Source organism: Papaver somniferum, chromosome 8, assembly GCF_003573695.1.
Source record: "Papaver somniferum cultivar HN1 chromosome 8, ASM357369v1, whole genome shotgun sequence".
Lineage (NCBI taxonomy): Eukaryota > Viridiplantae > Streptophyta > Magnoliopsida > Ranunculales > Papaveraceae > Papaver > Papaver somniferum.
Genome location: NC_039365.1, coordinates 120,239,144 through 120,254,136, shown reverse-complemented (window position 1 = coordinate 120,254,136; position 14,993 = coordinate 120,239,144). Strand labels below are relative to the sequence as shown.

The 14,993-nt window shown below is 36.1% G+C and overlaps 2 protein-coding genes and 1 long non-coding RNA gene across 4 annotated transcripts; all 3 read left to right on the top strand.

Annotated features, from left to right (window-relative positions):
* The first annotated feature begins 387 nt into the window (after positions 1 to 387).
* On the top strand, positions 388 to 7,784 carry LOC113302802 (probable pre-mRNA-splicing factor ATP-dependent RNA helicase DEAH4). Its single transcript, XM_026551759.1, has 16 exons — positions 388 to 717; positions 817 to 909; positions 996 to 1,100; positions 1,525 to 1,742; positions 2,525 to 2,577; positions 2,729 to 2,845; positions 2,997 to 3,088; positions 3,425 to 3,511; positions 3,865 to 4,079; positions 4,274 to 4,366; positions 4,502 to 4,625; positions 6,023 to 6,170; positions 6,265 to 6,334; positions 6,805 to 6,965; positions 7,095 to 7,270; positions 7,391 to 7,784. Exons 1-16 carry the CDS (start codon positions 512 to 514, stop codon positions 7,536 to 7,538), a joined length of 2,106 nt encoding a protein of 701 aa, XP_026407544.1. The 5' UTR covers positions 388 to 511; the 3' UTR covers positions 7,539 to 7,784.
* Positions 7,785 to 7,926: 142 nt separating this feature from the next.
* LOC113302803 (putative pentatricopeptide repeat-containing protein At1g12700, mitochondrial) lies at positions 7,927 to 12,289 on the top strand. 2 transcript variants are annotated; one of them, XM_026551760.1, is made up of 5 exons: positions 7,927 to 9,660; positions 10,010 to 10,221; positions 11,201 to 11,280; positions 11,510 to 11,586; positions 11,875 to 12,289. In XM_026551760.1, exon 1 carries the CDS (start codon positions 8,010 to 8,012, stop codon positions 9,657 to 9,659), a length of 1,650 nt encoding a protein of 549 aa, XP_026407545.1. In that variant the 5' UTR covers positions 7,927 to 8,009; the 3' UTR covers position 9,660; positions 10,010 to 10,221; positions 11,201 to 11,280; positions 11,510 to 11,586; positions 11,875 to 12,289. The 2 variants fall into 2 exon arrangements, with proteins under 2 accessions (XP_026407545.1, XP_026407547.1); XM_026551762.1 differs by having other exon boundaries at positions 10,007 to 10,221.
* A 591-nt stretch (positions 12,290 to 12,880) lies between these two features.
* On the top strand, positions 12,881 to 14,721 carry LOC113302374. The gene is made up of 3 exons (XR_003336823.1): positions 12,881 to 13,209; positions 13,968 to 14,071; positions 14,336 to 14,721. It is a non-coding gene; the product is annotated as an uncharacterized LOC113302374 (long non-coding RNA).
* The last annotated feature ends 272 nt before the right edge of the window (positions 14,722 to 14,993 follow it).

The window sequence follows — 14,993 nt, the reverse complement described above, 5'->3', positions numbered from 1 at the left end:
AAAAAAAGAGAATTATACAGTCACATGGGTATTATTTTTGTAGCTTTCGAAAAGAGCTTTCCGAATATATAAAGTTTGTGAATTTTGGACAAATGGTTCCAAAGATAAGTTGTTGTTTTTTTTATATATTATTCAAAATTGCTGACATTATCATGAATCATTTTGGACTAAACTGTAAATATTTGGACTATAAATCAAAAAGGTTATATGTGTTTTTTTCATATTTTAAATAATTTTTGGACTAAATTATACCTAGTTGACTCGATATGATCTAATAGGTACTTTTTGATGCGTTTTTGGACTAAACCGTATTTTTCCCCTAGCTTTTTCCGCCTTCGTTTATGAAAAGGGAAAAAAGCTCGGTTACCATCGGCTAGTATACGACTCCCCATCATAAGCCTTATATATACTCAGTAGCTTAGACTAAATTTCCCGCTAAAGGTTTAAATTGGGATCGCTGATATCCCAATTAAAACCCTAGTTTTTCTTTTCTTAAACTAAATAAACATCAATGGCAGTAGCAGTTCTTCCGATTCTTCAATTCGAAGATAAAATTATCGAAACAGTTGAACAAAATTCAGTAGTAGTTGTAATAGGAGAGACTGGTTCAGGTAAAAGTACCCAACTCTCTCAAATCCTACATCGAAGAGGGTACACAAAATCTGGAATTATCGCAGTTACTCAACCTCGCAGAGTCGCTGCTGTCTCCGTTGCCAGGTAAAAACCTAAATCTTCCAATTCCTAACCATAATTTTGTTACTCTATTTAATAATTTTAGTTAGTAATTTGAAATCTTAATTATTTGCTTTGATACAGACGAGTAGCCCAAGAACTGAATGTGCGGTTAGGCGAGGAAGTTGGGTACGCTATTCGATTTGAGGATAGAACAACGGAGAAGACTAAGATTAAGTAGTGTTTCTGTACACATTTGTAGATTTTCCATGAGTTGGATTTTTTTTTTTTGTCTCTAATCCTGAATTGTGAAATTTGTGCAGATATCTTACTGATGGAGTTTTACTCCGTGAAAGCCTTTCAGATCCAGAGCTAAAGCAATATTCAGTTATCATATTGGATGAGGCTCATGAAAGGAGTCTAAACACGTAAGTTTTGTTTGGTTTCTTGATATGTTTCATGCTTGAATTATTGTATATTTGTGATGTTCTTCGATTGGGTAGTAAATTGATCATCAGTTTGTCCACATCGATGCTAAAGGATCATTGCCCAAGTTGGTTCCACTAACTGTCACTTCAGTGATTCAAAAATCAACTTACTATTTATAAATTGGTTAGTAATCCTTTTGCAGCAATGTAAAGACTACAGAACTAGTGACCCTTTGACATCCTATTGCTCCAAATAAAATTTTGTATGCTTGGGACCATGCTCAGTTGGACACTTCCATGACAAGCCAAATCATGAGAGTATGATTTTGGTTCTAACCATGATATGCTACTATATTGATTATTTGTCAGATGCATCTCCAGTTCAGTGAAATGATGTGGACTAATTTGAAGTGTCTATCGACAGTGACATTTTGTTGGGATTGGTGAAACGATTGATAAAGATGCGGTCATCTAATTTAAAGGTTCTGATCACTTCAGCAACTCTGGATGGTACCAAGGTATCGGAGTTCTTCTCCAATTGTCCTGTTCTAACTGTCCCTGGGAAGTTGTTCCCTGTGGAGATATTGTACAGCAGCGAGCGCCCTACAAGCTATCTTGATGCTTGCTTAAATAAGGCTCTGAGTATGTGTCTGAACTTTGATCCTTATTCGACAATAATTTCTCTTCCTCGGTGCAATTCTAAGTTACTGTTAATAAACTGTTGTCAGCCTGTTTTTTCCCATGATTCTTGATACTGCTCAGCAATTTGGTTTTACGTTTTTGCTTGATAATAAGTGTACCTATTATTGTCTATGGTTTTTAGAGTGTAGTGCATTGATTTGTGACAATGTAATAGTTTAGCCTGGATGTTTGCAATGTGAAGTGATGGGATTTTTGGCATGATTAATTACCATATAGGAAGGGGAAATAAATATGATTAGAATTATAATGAATTTTGGCGAGTATGATTAGTAGAAGTCTTGGGCCATGCTAAGAAATTAGAAAATACTTATGTTCCAAACATCATTCTCTTCTCTGGAAGGCAAAGGGGATACATGTACATAGCAAGTTAATTTCTGACTCCATCAGTATCTGAAGATTGAGAACTTCCGGAAAACCTTTATAAAACCTAGTGTTTTGATATATACATACACCTGTCTTGTTGGAGTTGCTTGATACCTTGCATGAGGCCTATTAATGTTAGTCTGTCCGTCGACGTCAACTCTATAATCTTCCTTATGTTTCTGCTACTTGTGGTAATAGTGGAGAAGGATTAAAGAACTGCATGAGTTTTCATTTTGTGACAGCATATCATTTACAGGTTGAAGTCTTAGAATCATTGTTGTATTGCTATGTTGAAGAGGCGTTGTCTTGATTTTTGGACTAGCTCTCTGTGGACTGACTGAACAAATTGATCTTAATAGATATACACACCCGACAACCAGAAGGAGATGTGTTAATATTCATGACAGGGCAGGTAAGTCTGTAGCTTTCTGTACTTGCTATCAATGGACAACATAGAGTTGTACATCTTGTTTATTTCAAATTCATGTAGTTTGGCGGTAGTATTCATTTCACTTATAAAATAAGGGTTAAATAAATAATAGGGGAACTTATATTTTGATTAGGATGATATCGACAAATGCGTTAAAAAGTTGGAGGAGAGAGTTCAAAGTTTAGAAGAAGGATGCTGTATGGATGCTATAATTCTTCCACTTCATGGTTCTTTACCACCTGAAATGCAGGTAAATCTCAGTTCATATAATTTTACTTATTGTAGCTAATATTTTCAAAGTTCCCTGAGATAAATGTCTTCTAGGTTCATAAATTGTTTTTTGCAATGTGAATTCTTTTTCATTTTAATTGATATTTCTTGTTATATGCACAATCCTACAGGTGCGTGTGTTCAGTCCGCCCCCACCAAACTGTAGGCGGTTCATTGTTGCCACAAACATTGCTGAGACTTCTTTAACAGTAGATGGTGTAGTGTAAGAAAACTTTCCTTTCTTGCATGAATAGCTCGTTTTGGTCTATCACGTTACTCTCAGGTAGTAATATTAGATACGGCTTAAGGGTGCCGGTTGTTCTCTTTGGAGGGGCCTACTCCCTAGTTAAGTTTGTACATTTACATAAGAGATGATTGCTTATCTGATATGCTTTTCCTGCAATATGGTTGTTACTTGTCAAACCCTTCATATGCTTCTATCATCTTCTTTATCTGGATATAGTGTTCCCTACAATATGGCTTCAAGAGCTGTTTTTTCGTTTAAATTTTGCACTGACTTTATGGCTTACATTCTTACCCAATTCTAACCTTATCTTAGGTACGTTATTGATTCTGGTTATGTAAAGCAAAGGCAATACAACCCATCAACGGGCATGTACTCTCTTGACATTGTCCAGATCAGCAAGTAAGTGATTTTATGCTCTTAACATGCATGCATAACCTTAATCTGCTAATACACATGTCCTTACGTTTGTAATTTTCATGCTTCATTATGGCCTTTGCTCTGACATGGTCTATGATTGTGGATGGTCTATTCTCTAGTGTGGTTGTACGTGACCACTTGGACTCCATCTTGGACAATTATTTTTACTGTTAGTCTCTTATTTGAGTTTCTGTCCTGTAAAACAAACGACTCAGTTCTTACCTCTCTGAGACCTGATTCCTTGGTAGTATTAGCTTATTCTGACAAATGTTCATAACCAGCATCTCATTTCTTTGGAACTATGTCCATAATAATTGTTTCACGTTCTGGTGCAGAGTGCAAGCTAATCAGCGTGCAGGGAGAGCTGGAAGAACTTGTCCTGGAAAATGTTATCGGCTGTACCCCTCGGATATATACCATGAGGATTTTGCCGAAGTCACGATCCCTGAGATACAACGTTCTTCTCTTGCTGGAAGTGTGCTTTATTTGAAATCACTTGACCTTCCTGATATCGATATCCTCAAATTTGATTTCCTCGATCCACCCTCACGTAAGAGAAATTTACTTATTACTTTCTGTTCAGTTCCTTAAGTCCACTTCTCTATATCTCGTGTGATTCCTCTGTTTTGGACATGTAAGCTAGTTTCACTATTTTTCCCAGCTCGATGTTATTTTTCTCACTTTCATCATCTTATACTTATACTGGATTTAGCATTCTGATACTTCATTAACTTGCTGCTGCAGGTGATTCTTTAGAAGGCGCTCTGAAACAATTATATCTAATCAATGCAATTGATGAAAGTGGAACTATTACACAAATTGGAAGGACAATGTCTGGTAATATATATTTATTTATTTTTCAATTTTTATTATTTTAATTGTACATATTAGTATTTTATCGAGTCTCGGCATTAGGGACAATGTAATATTTATAAAGCTGCTAATTGTTAATAAATTCCATTTCTTACACAGAGTTGCCACTAGAACCTTCACTTTCGAGAACCCTGATCGAGGCAAATGAGTATGGTTCCTTGTCCCAGGCATTGACTGTGGTAGCCATGTTATCAGCAGAAACGACATTACTTCCCACTCAGAGGTTGGTTATTTTTGTCAGTATGCTTATCTCAATTTCCTCACTGGAACATTTTCAATGATTAATGGCTGAAATTGCTTCTGCGGAGTTGTACTCGCTAAACTAATTTACGGTGGCCCATATGAATGAGACCCGACAGTTTGGATATGTGATTAAGTCACATATTCTGGCTAGTTCTCATTTAGGCTGCTGTCACTCACCCATAATTTTCATATGTTTTCCCCCACCCTTTTTGAATCGAGTAATGTTTGAAGTCTAGGGAGTTACTGCCACCAGATATCGCATTTTCACATTTATATTCAAATTGTGTGCCAGCCTGAGTGTAGAAGGGATTAATTCATAGTTTTTTGGTGTTTTTACCTAAAGAAAGGAAGTATGTGTCCCTGGATTCTGCAAGACCTAAATTATAAGTTACCGACTCTGTTCAGTTAGGAACCGCCGGTTCTCAAAACTGATAATATAGTTTCTGTCAGATTCAAATATCCGACAATATCATATTTAAGAAAGATTGTCGGTTACAAAACGACTGTTAAGAAAGAAAAATTGTCCGGTTATGCATAAAACTAGTGGCTCAAGCGTCCTAACACCCTTCATAAGTCTAATGGTTTGACCTGTGTATAAAACAACCTCTAGTGGTTAAGTATCATGTTAAATGTGATTACTCTGCCTACAGAAACATTGATTCCGACACCTCAAAACCAAAAGCCAATGACATCCTTTTTTCATGAGAATCTAGTGGATACATAAAAATAATAACACCCAAGCAACTAATCGTAGGACATACAGATTGATACTGGTCAGGTGGATCAAGATTAATAAAGGAACGAACTCACAACACTAGTGACTAGACTACAATAATGGGGTCCCAGGAATTGTGCTACTTAGGTTATTATAAAATATGAGCCTCACTTGAAATGATATGGACCATCTGCACCTGTTCCAAGTCTCTAATTCGCTATGATGGTAAGCAGAAAGCGTAAAAAATAGAGCAGCTGAAAACAGCTGAAAATTTAATGCAGGTGTGTTTAAACCGATGGATTGGTGGAATCTATCACTATAGGTTGTTATTATTTTTGATCTGTGGCTTCATTCAGTTTTAGCTTTTAGGGTATCACCAGAACCAAACTAAGAAAGTTGGATTAATGGTTTTGAACTGAAACAGTTCTGTCTGATCCGGTTTCCCAGTTTAGTTTCTGTACAGCCATATAAGTAACCATTAGGATCCATATTGTCTTTCTGCTACTGGCTACAATTCCATGATGTTTATTCATCTACTGTTTGTGGAACCAGTGAGCATATTCTTTGTACTACTTCTGCTCTTTTCATAGTTCTTATGCTTCTATTCTTTAACCATTGTCTGCATCTTTCTAAGAATTTAACACCATGATTCGTACTTGCAGTAAGAGTATTGACAAGAAGAGGAAACAGGCTCCTTCAGATTTACCAGACGGTTTTGGATGGGGTGATCACATCCAGTTGCTCCAAGTGTACGAGGACTGGGATCGAGCCAACTATGATCCACGTTGGTGCACAGATAATGCATTGCAGGTAATAATTGGTGATATATTTTTAAGTGCTGATTGACTGTTATTTGCTCGTGGAGGAGTTGGTCAAAATATTTTCTTCGGCTTAATTGTTGTAGGTACGAGGGATGATGTTCACCAAGGATGTCAGGAAACAATTGTCTCAAATAATGCAGAAAATATCAAAAGGTTAGGATTTGATATCTCTAAACAGATGCGATCCACCGTTCTCATATTCTTTAGTTTGTTGGTCTTGCAACCTGTCTTACTATAGTTTATCACTCCCCCTGATTAAAAAATAGACTCGAATAACTTAAAGCCCTGATATGATTCACAAAAATAACTTATTCAGCATTTCAGAGCCTACAATATTCTTAATCTGTAGTAGTTTGTGTCAACTCACATACAAACATAGGTATATATAGTGTGTTTACATTTCCAAAAAACACTCCAAAAAGGGTATTTAACTTCAGCATTTGATATTTTCTGAGTCTTCTGAGTCAAAGTGAAAGCCTTTTTTATTTTTAAAAACTCAATAAATTATACTCGTAACTTACAAGAGTTTATTATTACTGACACCTGCGGTTGTTTCATTATCTCCTTATCATCTTTTTGTACTATATAAAAATCTATAACACAGTTTGCTTTTGGAATATCAGGACCACTGGATGTGCAAACAAATCGAAGACGACGAGAAAGCCGACAAGATTATAAAATCTTAAGGAGGGCTTTATGTGTAGGTTATGCAAGCCAGTTGGCCGAGCGAATGATTCACCATAATGGTTATAGAACCCTTGGTTTTAAACCACAGCTTGTTCAGGTATTTATGACTATTGCCTCGATCTTAAAATGAGTATCATATAGATGTTTAGGCTATTCGATTGTAGAGAAATCTTTTGAGGCAGCTATCGATTCGAATAAAAATAACTAATCCTGTACTCCATTTCAGGTACACCCATCGTCGGTTTTGAAGGCAGATGAGGATGGGAAGCTACCCAACTATGTGGTGTACCATGAACTCATTACTACCTCTCGTCCTTTCATGCGCAATGTTTGTGCAGTGGAGATGTCGTGGGTCATGCCGATCTTACAAAAACTTGAGAAAATAGATGTAAACAAGCTCAGGTAAGTGGACTTGTGGAATATTCAAATTCTTCGACGCTGAAGTCCAAAAACACAGGTCTTTCTCAATTTTTTGCATATGTTTGAAGTTCAATAACAATATCGACTCTTTTCTGTTTACAGTGGTGGATTTGCTACTCCCGAAGAATCTTTGCAGGAACAAGTCTCAGATCTTCCAAAGAAAGAAGCTGATATTATCGATCCACTTCACCGCAACAACCAAATTCTAGCAGCCCGAGAACGTTTTCTTGCTCGAAAGTTGAAGAAGTAACTTTATTGACCTGGCTTAGTTCTTCTGGAGTTCAGGGTTTCTAGTCTTTTACTAGTGTCTTCACTGAGATGAGACATTATCGAATTTTCCCCAAGAGTTGTATGATTGTTAGAACCAAAAAGTGTAATATCCTTCCATCTGTACCATATAGCAAGATTATCTTCTTCTTTTTTCTGCATACTTCTGTACATGCATAACTACATTTAGAAGATGGGAAATAAACAAGATATCTACTATTGAGTCTTAGCTCCAGCACTTGAAGCTCCTCGTAATTCATCAAAGGACTATTAACAAAAAGCTAGAGACTAATGTCAGTTTGACACTACAATTAACGCTTCCAATATGGTAAAGGTTCTAGGCAAGCCCTGAATGATCCAAATATCTATGCTTTTCATAACCCTGCGGTGCGCCTTCACTGTTTCTGCTCTCTTCAACTTCCGCTTTAAATTATCCTCCAACAAATGAAATGAGATGAAATTGATTATCAGAAGAGTATTCTTCAATTATCACTATCTTCCTGTGCTTCTAAGATCACTGAACTTTACCAGAAGTTATCGTGGTTCAACAACAGCCCAATTTGAGAATTTTGTAAAGTCTGGAGAGATTAAAAATCCTGAAATTGCAAAGCTTTACTTTCAAAAAATGATTACAATGAACCCATTACCATCAACAATTACTTTTGATCATCTACTAACTTCAATATCCAAGCTTACATGTTATTCTGCTATTTTTCCGTTGTATAAAATCATGAAAATGGTCGGAATCCAACCTAGTATCTACACAATTAACATTGTGATCAACTGTTGTTGTAAATTAAGTCAAGTTGATCACGGGTTCTGTTTGTTTGGTGAAATTCTGAAGAGGGGTTATGATCCTGATATAGTTACTTACAACACTTTGATCAAGGGTCTCTGCATGCAGGAACAGATAGGTTCTGCCATTGATGTGTTTGAGAAAATGACTGAGACGGATGTTCGGGCTGATGCTGTTACATATAATACTCTTATATGTGGGTTTTGTAGCATTGGTGAGGTCAGTGTTGGTTTGAAGTTGCTGAGAATGATGGTAAATTGGCACTGCAGGCCCGATGTGATCACTTATACTTCTTTGATTCATGGATTTTGCAGTTTTGGTCAGGTAGATGAAGCAATCAAACTCTTTGATGAGATGTGTAGACGAGGAATTTCAGCTAATATTATCACTTACAATTCTTTAATTCATGGTTTATGCAAGTATGGGCGGTGGGAGGAAGGGAGGAAATACTTTTATCAACTGATGGACCGAGGAATCTCACTGAACGTAGTAACGTTTAGTGTTTTAATAGATTCTTTCTGGAAAGAAGGTAAAATTAAAGAGGCTTGTTATGTCTTTGGAATGATGAGCGAGTTAGGCAATGACCCTACTGTGGTAACTTATACTTCCATGATAAATGGCTACTGCAAGAATTTCAGGTTGTATGAAGCTGTTCAACTCTTCAACGATATGCAACACAAAGGTATCCAGCCCAACCAAGTTACTTATAATATACTAATAGATGGACTATGCCGGAATGGAGAGGTTGGAACTGCAATATACTTGTTTAATGAGATAAAATCTAGTGGACAATCCTTAGACCTAATAACATATGGTGCACTGTTAAATGGGCTCTTAAAGAACCAAGTAGTTGACAAAGCAATTGAAATATTTCATTCCATGGAGGATAATGGCTTCAAAGCTAACATTTGTATCTACAATATACTCATTGATGGGTTGTGCAAGGCTGGGAAACTGGTATATGCAGGGCAACTATTTTGCGAACTTTGTGATAAAAGATTGGTTCCGGACATTATAACATATACTACAATGATAAATGGCCTATGCAAGAAAGGGATGTCACTTGAGGCTGAGAAAATTATTATCGAAATGGAAAAGAATGGTTGCTTACCTGACACTTTCATGTATAACACCATTATTCAAGGTTTTATTTTCGAACAAGATGTCAATAAGGCAATGCATTTTCTTCACGAGATGCGTGAAAGAAAACTTGTTCCGGACGTTGCTGTGATTTCATTGTTAAATAATACTCTTGCGCTGGATCAACTTGATAACTATAATTATTCTCTGAAACAAGTTAATGATTGAGGTATGGATAAATGTCTAATTCTCTGGTCATCCTTGATTTAATTTATTTACACGCCCATTGATAGTGAGTCTATAGGGTTTCTTGATGTTCTTCTTCTTTGATTTCCGGAGGTTAGGCTTCATTTCTCCTCCGTTTCGTTTTCCATTTCTTTAATTAATCTCCAACATGAAGTATATGTGATTAGGTCCAAAATTTTAAACTCTCTTCTATATAGAGTTAATTTCATTTAGGCATTAAAATGTAGTTGCTTTGTGATTTGTCTCTGGTTCCATTTTAGCAGAAAAAAAACTGCTCAGTGTTATACAGTGAGCGGTAATACGTACTCTGACTCTCTGTTCATTTTTAGCAGAGTACCTGCTTCAGCTACTTTGCATGGTACTAAGGCATTGGCGTTCTTCTCCATTTGGGGTGTTCTCACTGTCCCTAAGAAGGTTTTCACTGTCAAAATATTGTACAGCAGAAAGCATCCTACAAGTTATCTCGAGTCTTGCTTGAAAATAGCTCTCGATATGGCCTGAATTATGATGTTTATTTCACCATTTTTTCTTTCCCTTACTGTTGGTGAGTAATTGTTAACCATTTCTATCTTGGTAGTTGCTTCAGTTCTTATGGTTGTTCAACAATTTTAATAATATCATACACGTTTCTTAGATGATAAATGCACCTACAATTTGTGTCGATCCATGTTTGATTGTCCTGCACTGGTTTGCAGACTGTGAGAGTTCGACCTGGACCATACAAGAAGTTACTAACATTATAATTCAATAGAATTTTCTGAGTCTGATTAGTAAGATTCCAGGATACCATGCTGAAGTAGTCAGCACTTAAGTCATAAACATCATTTTCCATTCTGAAATTTATGAGGATCCCAGCAAATTCTGCATATAGGAAGTTGATTTCTGACTTCATAGTATCAAAAGATCCAGATATCCGAAGAACCTTCGCGGAACCTAGTTTATTCGCGCATATAAATGTATAACTTCCATTGTGGCTAGTCTGTCCGTCTGTCTATATCAGCGCTATATACTTTGCTGATTCTTTTTTGCTAATGGAAGCAGTAGAACTGCATGCATTTTCATCTTATGACAGCATGTCGTTTGCAGCTAATAATGTAATGTTTTGTTGACAAAGTGCTGCCTCGATTTTTGACCTAGTTCTCATTTCTGTGCAATGATTGAACCAATTTGTCTTAATTAATAGCACCTCCCAACTAGAAACTTTCTGTAATTGTTGGTTTTAGTATTTTATTCACTTACCAATTACGGTTGAGGAATGAAAGAGAAAATATTTGTAATATATAGGATGATATAGATAAATGGGTACAAAAGTTGGGGGTGTGAGTCAAAATCTGGAAGAAGGATTCTGTATGGATGCTATAACCTTCCTCTCTGTGGGTTCTTTTGTCACCACAAATACAGTTCATTTTATGTGTTCTCATCTAGTGTTATCATAGTTCTCCCTGAGATAATTAGTCTGTTCATGGATCTTCTCTTTGGAGCATCTTCAATTTACAATGTTCTTGTTTTCTGCAATCCTGCAGGTGTGTATGTGTTCAGTCCACCTCACCAAATTGCAAGCATTGTTGCAACAAACATGGGCGGAAACAGTAGATGGTGTAGAGTAAGACACTTGCAAATCTTTATGATTTTGTTATACTTGTTTCATTCTACCCATCATACATGTGTTTGTTATACCTACCAAGGTATTTTGTTTCCTGTGTAATAGAATTTTTCATATTTCCCCTCGCCTTTTGTTCTGTAAATTATGTAAGATGATTTCTGTTTCTTATATCATATTGACTTCATGGATTATGCATATGTTCTTACCGGATTGTATACTTTTTTCTTAGGTACGTCATCTGGTTATGTAAGCATAGGCAATATAACCATCAAAGGTGTTTTCCCTTGACATTGTTTAATTCAGCAAGTAAGCAATTTCACTCTCTCAACTCTTAAGCCTTAACACGCATGCAGATTCTAAAGCTGCTAAATTAATCTATCCTTTTATTTGTAATTATCTGAGTCTCAATGCCTTCGTGTGGTTTCCATGACCAGTTGAACTCCTTGATATCATTCGGTCAAATTGAGCTTCTTACTTCTTGAGATTCTTATTTTCCTTGAAAGTATCAGCTTTTTTCTGAACCATGTGCATACTTGTATATCTCATTTCTTTGGTACCATGCTACACTGTTAACTGTTATGTGTTCTCATGCAGATTGGGGTGGAGTAATTCATCATGAATTACAAAGATTGTTATGTGCACTTGTAATTCAAGATGAATTACAAAGATTGGTTAAGGAATGCAGGACTTTTGTCCCTCCATTCACCAATGGCATTTTGCAGAATTACGAGGACAGTATAGTCGCTAAGAAAAACTTCGGAACGTTTCTAACTGCCTTTTATCCCTACTTGTTTGAATACCAACATTTCCATTTTGGGCACCCCAGTACTTGGGCTTTTAGAATACTGATGCCTATATTATTAGCGGAACCGTAAGCTGCCAGACAAATTTGCCCCCTATACCTCTCATGTAGTAATCTGATTTTATTGCTGGTGTAATCCCTTCTTCTTCCTTATACGGAAAATTTTATTAATTAATTTACATGGATAAAATCAAAAATAATATGTGATTTGATATTATCAAAACTAAAGGGAGCAGGGGTTATCAATGTGCGCCTCTGTTGCTACGGCAGCAACTAACTAATTATTGGATGTAGAAATTAACATTTAATCCCAAATCAGTTGGGCTTTAGACTCCCTAGTCCAAATTTATCAATTGCGGATGAGTTAGTCTAATGATTCAGTCCAAACTAGTGGCGGAGCCAGGTAAGAGTAAAGAAGGATTTTTTGAGCACCACTGTTTCTTTTTTTGGGACTTTTTCTTTTGAAAAGATATTTGAAGTAAAACTAAGTCACCCCTTATCTAAATATTTATATAAATATCAAAAGTATCCTTTTAATTAATTTTGTTTAATGATTAGTTAGTATTATTAATCATCTGACTAAGGTTAAATCAATAGATGATTTTTTTGAGCAAACCTCAACAATATTAGTTATTTCAAGAAAAGGTGCGGTTATAGTTAGACTCTGCACCAAGGTAACAACCATGTGCGAGTCTTACTCAGTACAACCCGCTGAGTTATCAAAGCCGATTCATACCAAATCTGTCCTTCCTAATCAGTTAGGTTAACTGCTCTGGTTAGGAAAGAGTTCGACAGGAAATGGGTAGAGAGGTTATCTTCCCTCCCTCTATCAGTTGCAGTTTCAGTTTCTCCCTCTTCTTCATGTAACTTTGCAGAGATGGATATAAATTCCTCAAATCCAGAACATATAGGTATGTATATCTATTTAATTTTTCATTCATATGAACAGGGGTTGTTGCGGTTCTTCTTCTTGTGGCTGTATACCTTTGCGCATATGAACTCTGTGCCGTGTATGTTGAGCAAGCTCGAGTGCTTCTGAGCGATATTCTCCTTTGGGTTCTTTTTTGGTGTGTCGGCTATTGCTTTAGCAATTAACATGCTCTTTATTTGCCGAATGATCTTCAACGGTAATAACCACAGTACATTACTTTATTTTGATTGTTTCATATGTTTATTCAAGGGACAAAACATAAAATAGTTTCCAAAGGGAATCGTATCTTGATGCAACATTGCGAATTACCGCTAGTTGGCTAATCTGTTAAATTGGTAGTGGCTGGGAATTGATTTAGAAAGCCAATAGGGTTGATGATTTGAGTCTGAGATGAATAAGTGAAGCTGTGTTAGGGTGATGAAGAGTTAAGTGGAATTGGTTGCAGGAAATGAGCAAGGGAGATTGAGCTAGTCGTGATTCTGGTGAAGCTAGAACAGTTGATTACTAATGTCCTGGTTGTACATCAACTTATATAGGGTGTTTTAATTGTTCCAAGTACAGTCCAATAAAATAAATTGGGTAAACTGGCGAACTGTCATATAAGATTAACCGGGCAACGAAAAAAATGATCATATAAGATAAATTGGGTGTGTTGGTGGGCATGTTAACTTATTTGGATTTTCCTTTCACAAATAAGAGATGTGCTTAATATTTGAAATTTATGGACCTTGGTTGCTAGTGGTATCATATGTTGAGCCGGAAGCCTTTTCAATGTAAAAAATTATATATGGCGGTATCATCCATAGAGCTGGAAGCTTTTTCAATGCAGAAAATTATATATGGCGGTATCATCCATAGAGCTGGAAGATTTTTCAATACAGAAATTCACTGCATACGTCTAAGCCTTGCAAAAAATTATTCTTGTTGTTACATTTTTTTTTGGGTTTCATGCAGCGTGTGTTGGATTCTGTTGGAGCGATGGTAAAAAAAGATGATTCTTGCTTAACGGTAAAAAGATGATTGATGCTTATAACGAAATTCGGGACAACAGTCTTAAGGTTTGTGTATTTAACTAGTTTTCAGATGGTTCATTTTCTTATTTCTTTGGGTGCAACAGTCTTAAGGTTTGTATATTTAAATAGTTTTCAAATGGTTCATTTTCTTAGGTGCGCAAACAGATTAATCATTGAGTTTGCATTTACATTAGGCATTCTGATATACCACTTGAGCTAGTGAGCAATACTTATTTTTTATGAATTCATTCTTTTTATTTTACCTAAAGTTCTGTTGCCATTTGATTTATGTTTCCTTTGTGTTAGCAGATCCTACTTAAGGTCGAAAGTAGTCGAGATTTTGGGGATTTACTCATCGTGGTTGAGAACGAGCATATCGGCTGACAGTTGAGAACGAAGTATCGAGAAAGATGCCTAGCTTTGTCTTTCAGACGTTCCTATAAAATAATTTGGGTACCAATTTAAAACCGTCGTATAAATTTCAATGGGTACCTTATTTTTCATGCTACTATAAATTATGATGGGTAAATGATTTTGCGGGTCGTATAAATTAAATTAGGTAACCAAGCCAGTCTGTAGTAAAAAGAAATGGGTAAATTATTTTAAGTTTCAAAGGAACATTGGTGTTTTTCACTCCAACTTTGTAGGCGATTGGAGGCTAGTATTATTCTTGCAGGATCCATGCCCAGCTCAATAATCTCCATGTACATAAGGGTATCTATTCCTGAAGTTGCAATGCGCAATGAAAATAAAAAGATGATTACATCGCGTTATGCACTACTGTTGACAAATATATTCTTCATAGTTTGAACTAATATTCAAAATACACATGAAAAAAATCATAGTAAACATTAGAGTTTAAACATGTGCAACGATGACATTTTGTATCCTGGGCTTCTAACTCTCTACCCGAGAGACATATTGATAGTGCTGATCAAACTGTATAGCCACACAATCCAATCCTATT

Bases quoted from the DNA above. Each gene is read 5' to 3' on its own strand.
- LOC113302802 (XM_026551759.1), top strand. From the start codon at position 512: ATGGCAGTAGCAGTTCTTCCGATTCTTCAATTCGAAGATAAAATTATC. The intron at 910-995 runs GTAGTGTTTCTG...AAATTTGTGCAG, and splicing joins ACGGAGAAGACTAAGATTAA to ATATCTTACTGATGGAGTTT. The intron at 1,101-1,524 runs GTAAGTTTTGTT...GTCTATCGACAG, and splicing joins CATGAAAGGAGTCTAAACAC to TGACATTTTGTTGGGATTGG.
- LOC113302803 (XM_026551760.1), top strand. From the start codon at position 8,010: ATGAAATTGATTATCAGAAGAGTATTCTTCAATTATCACTATCTTCCT.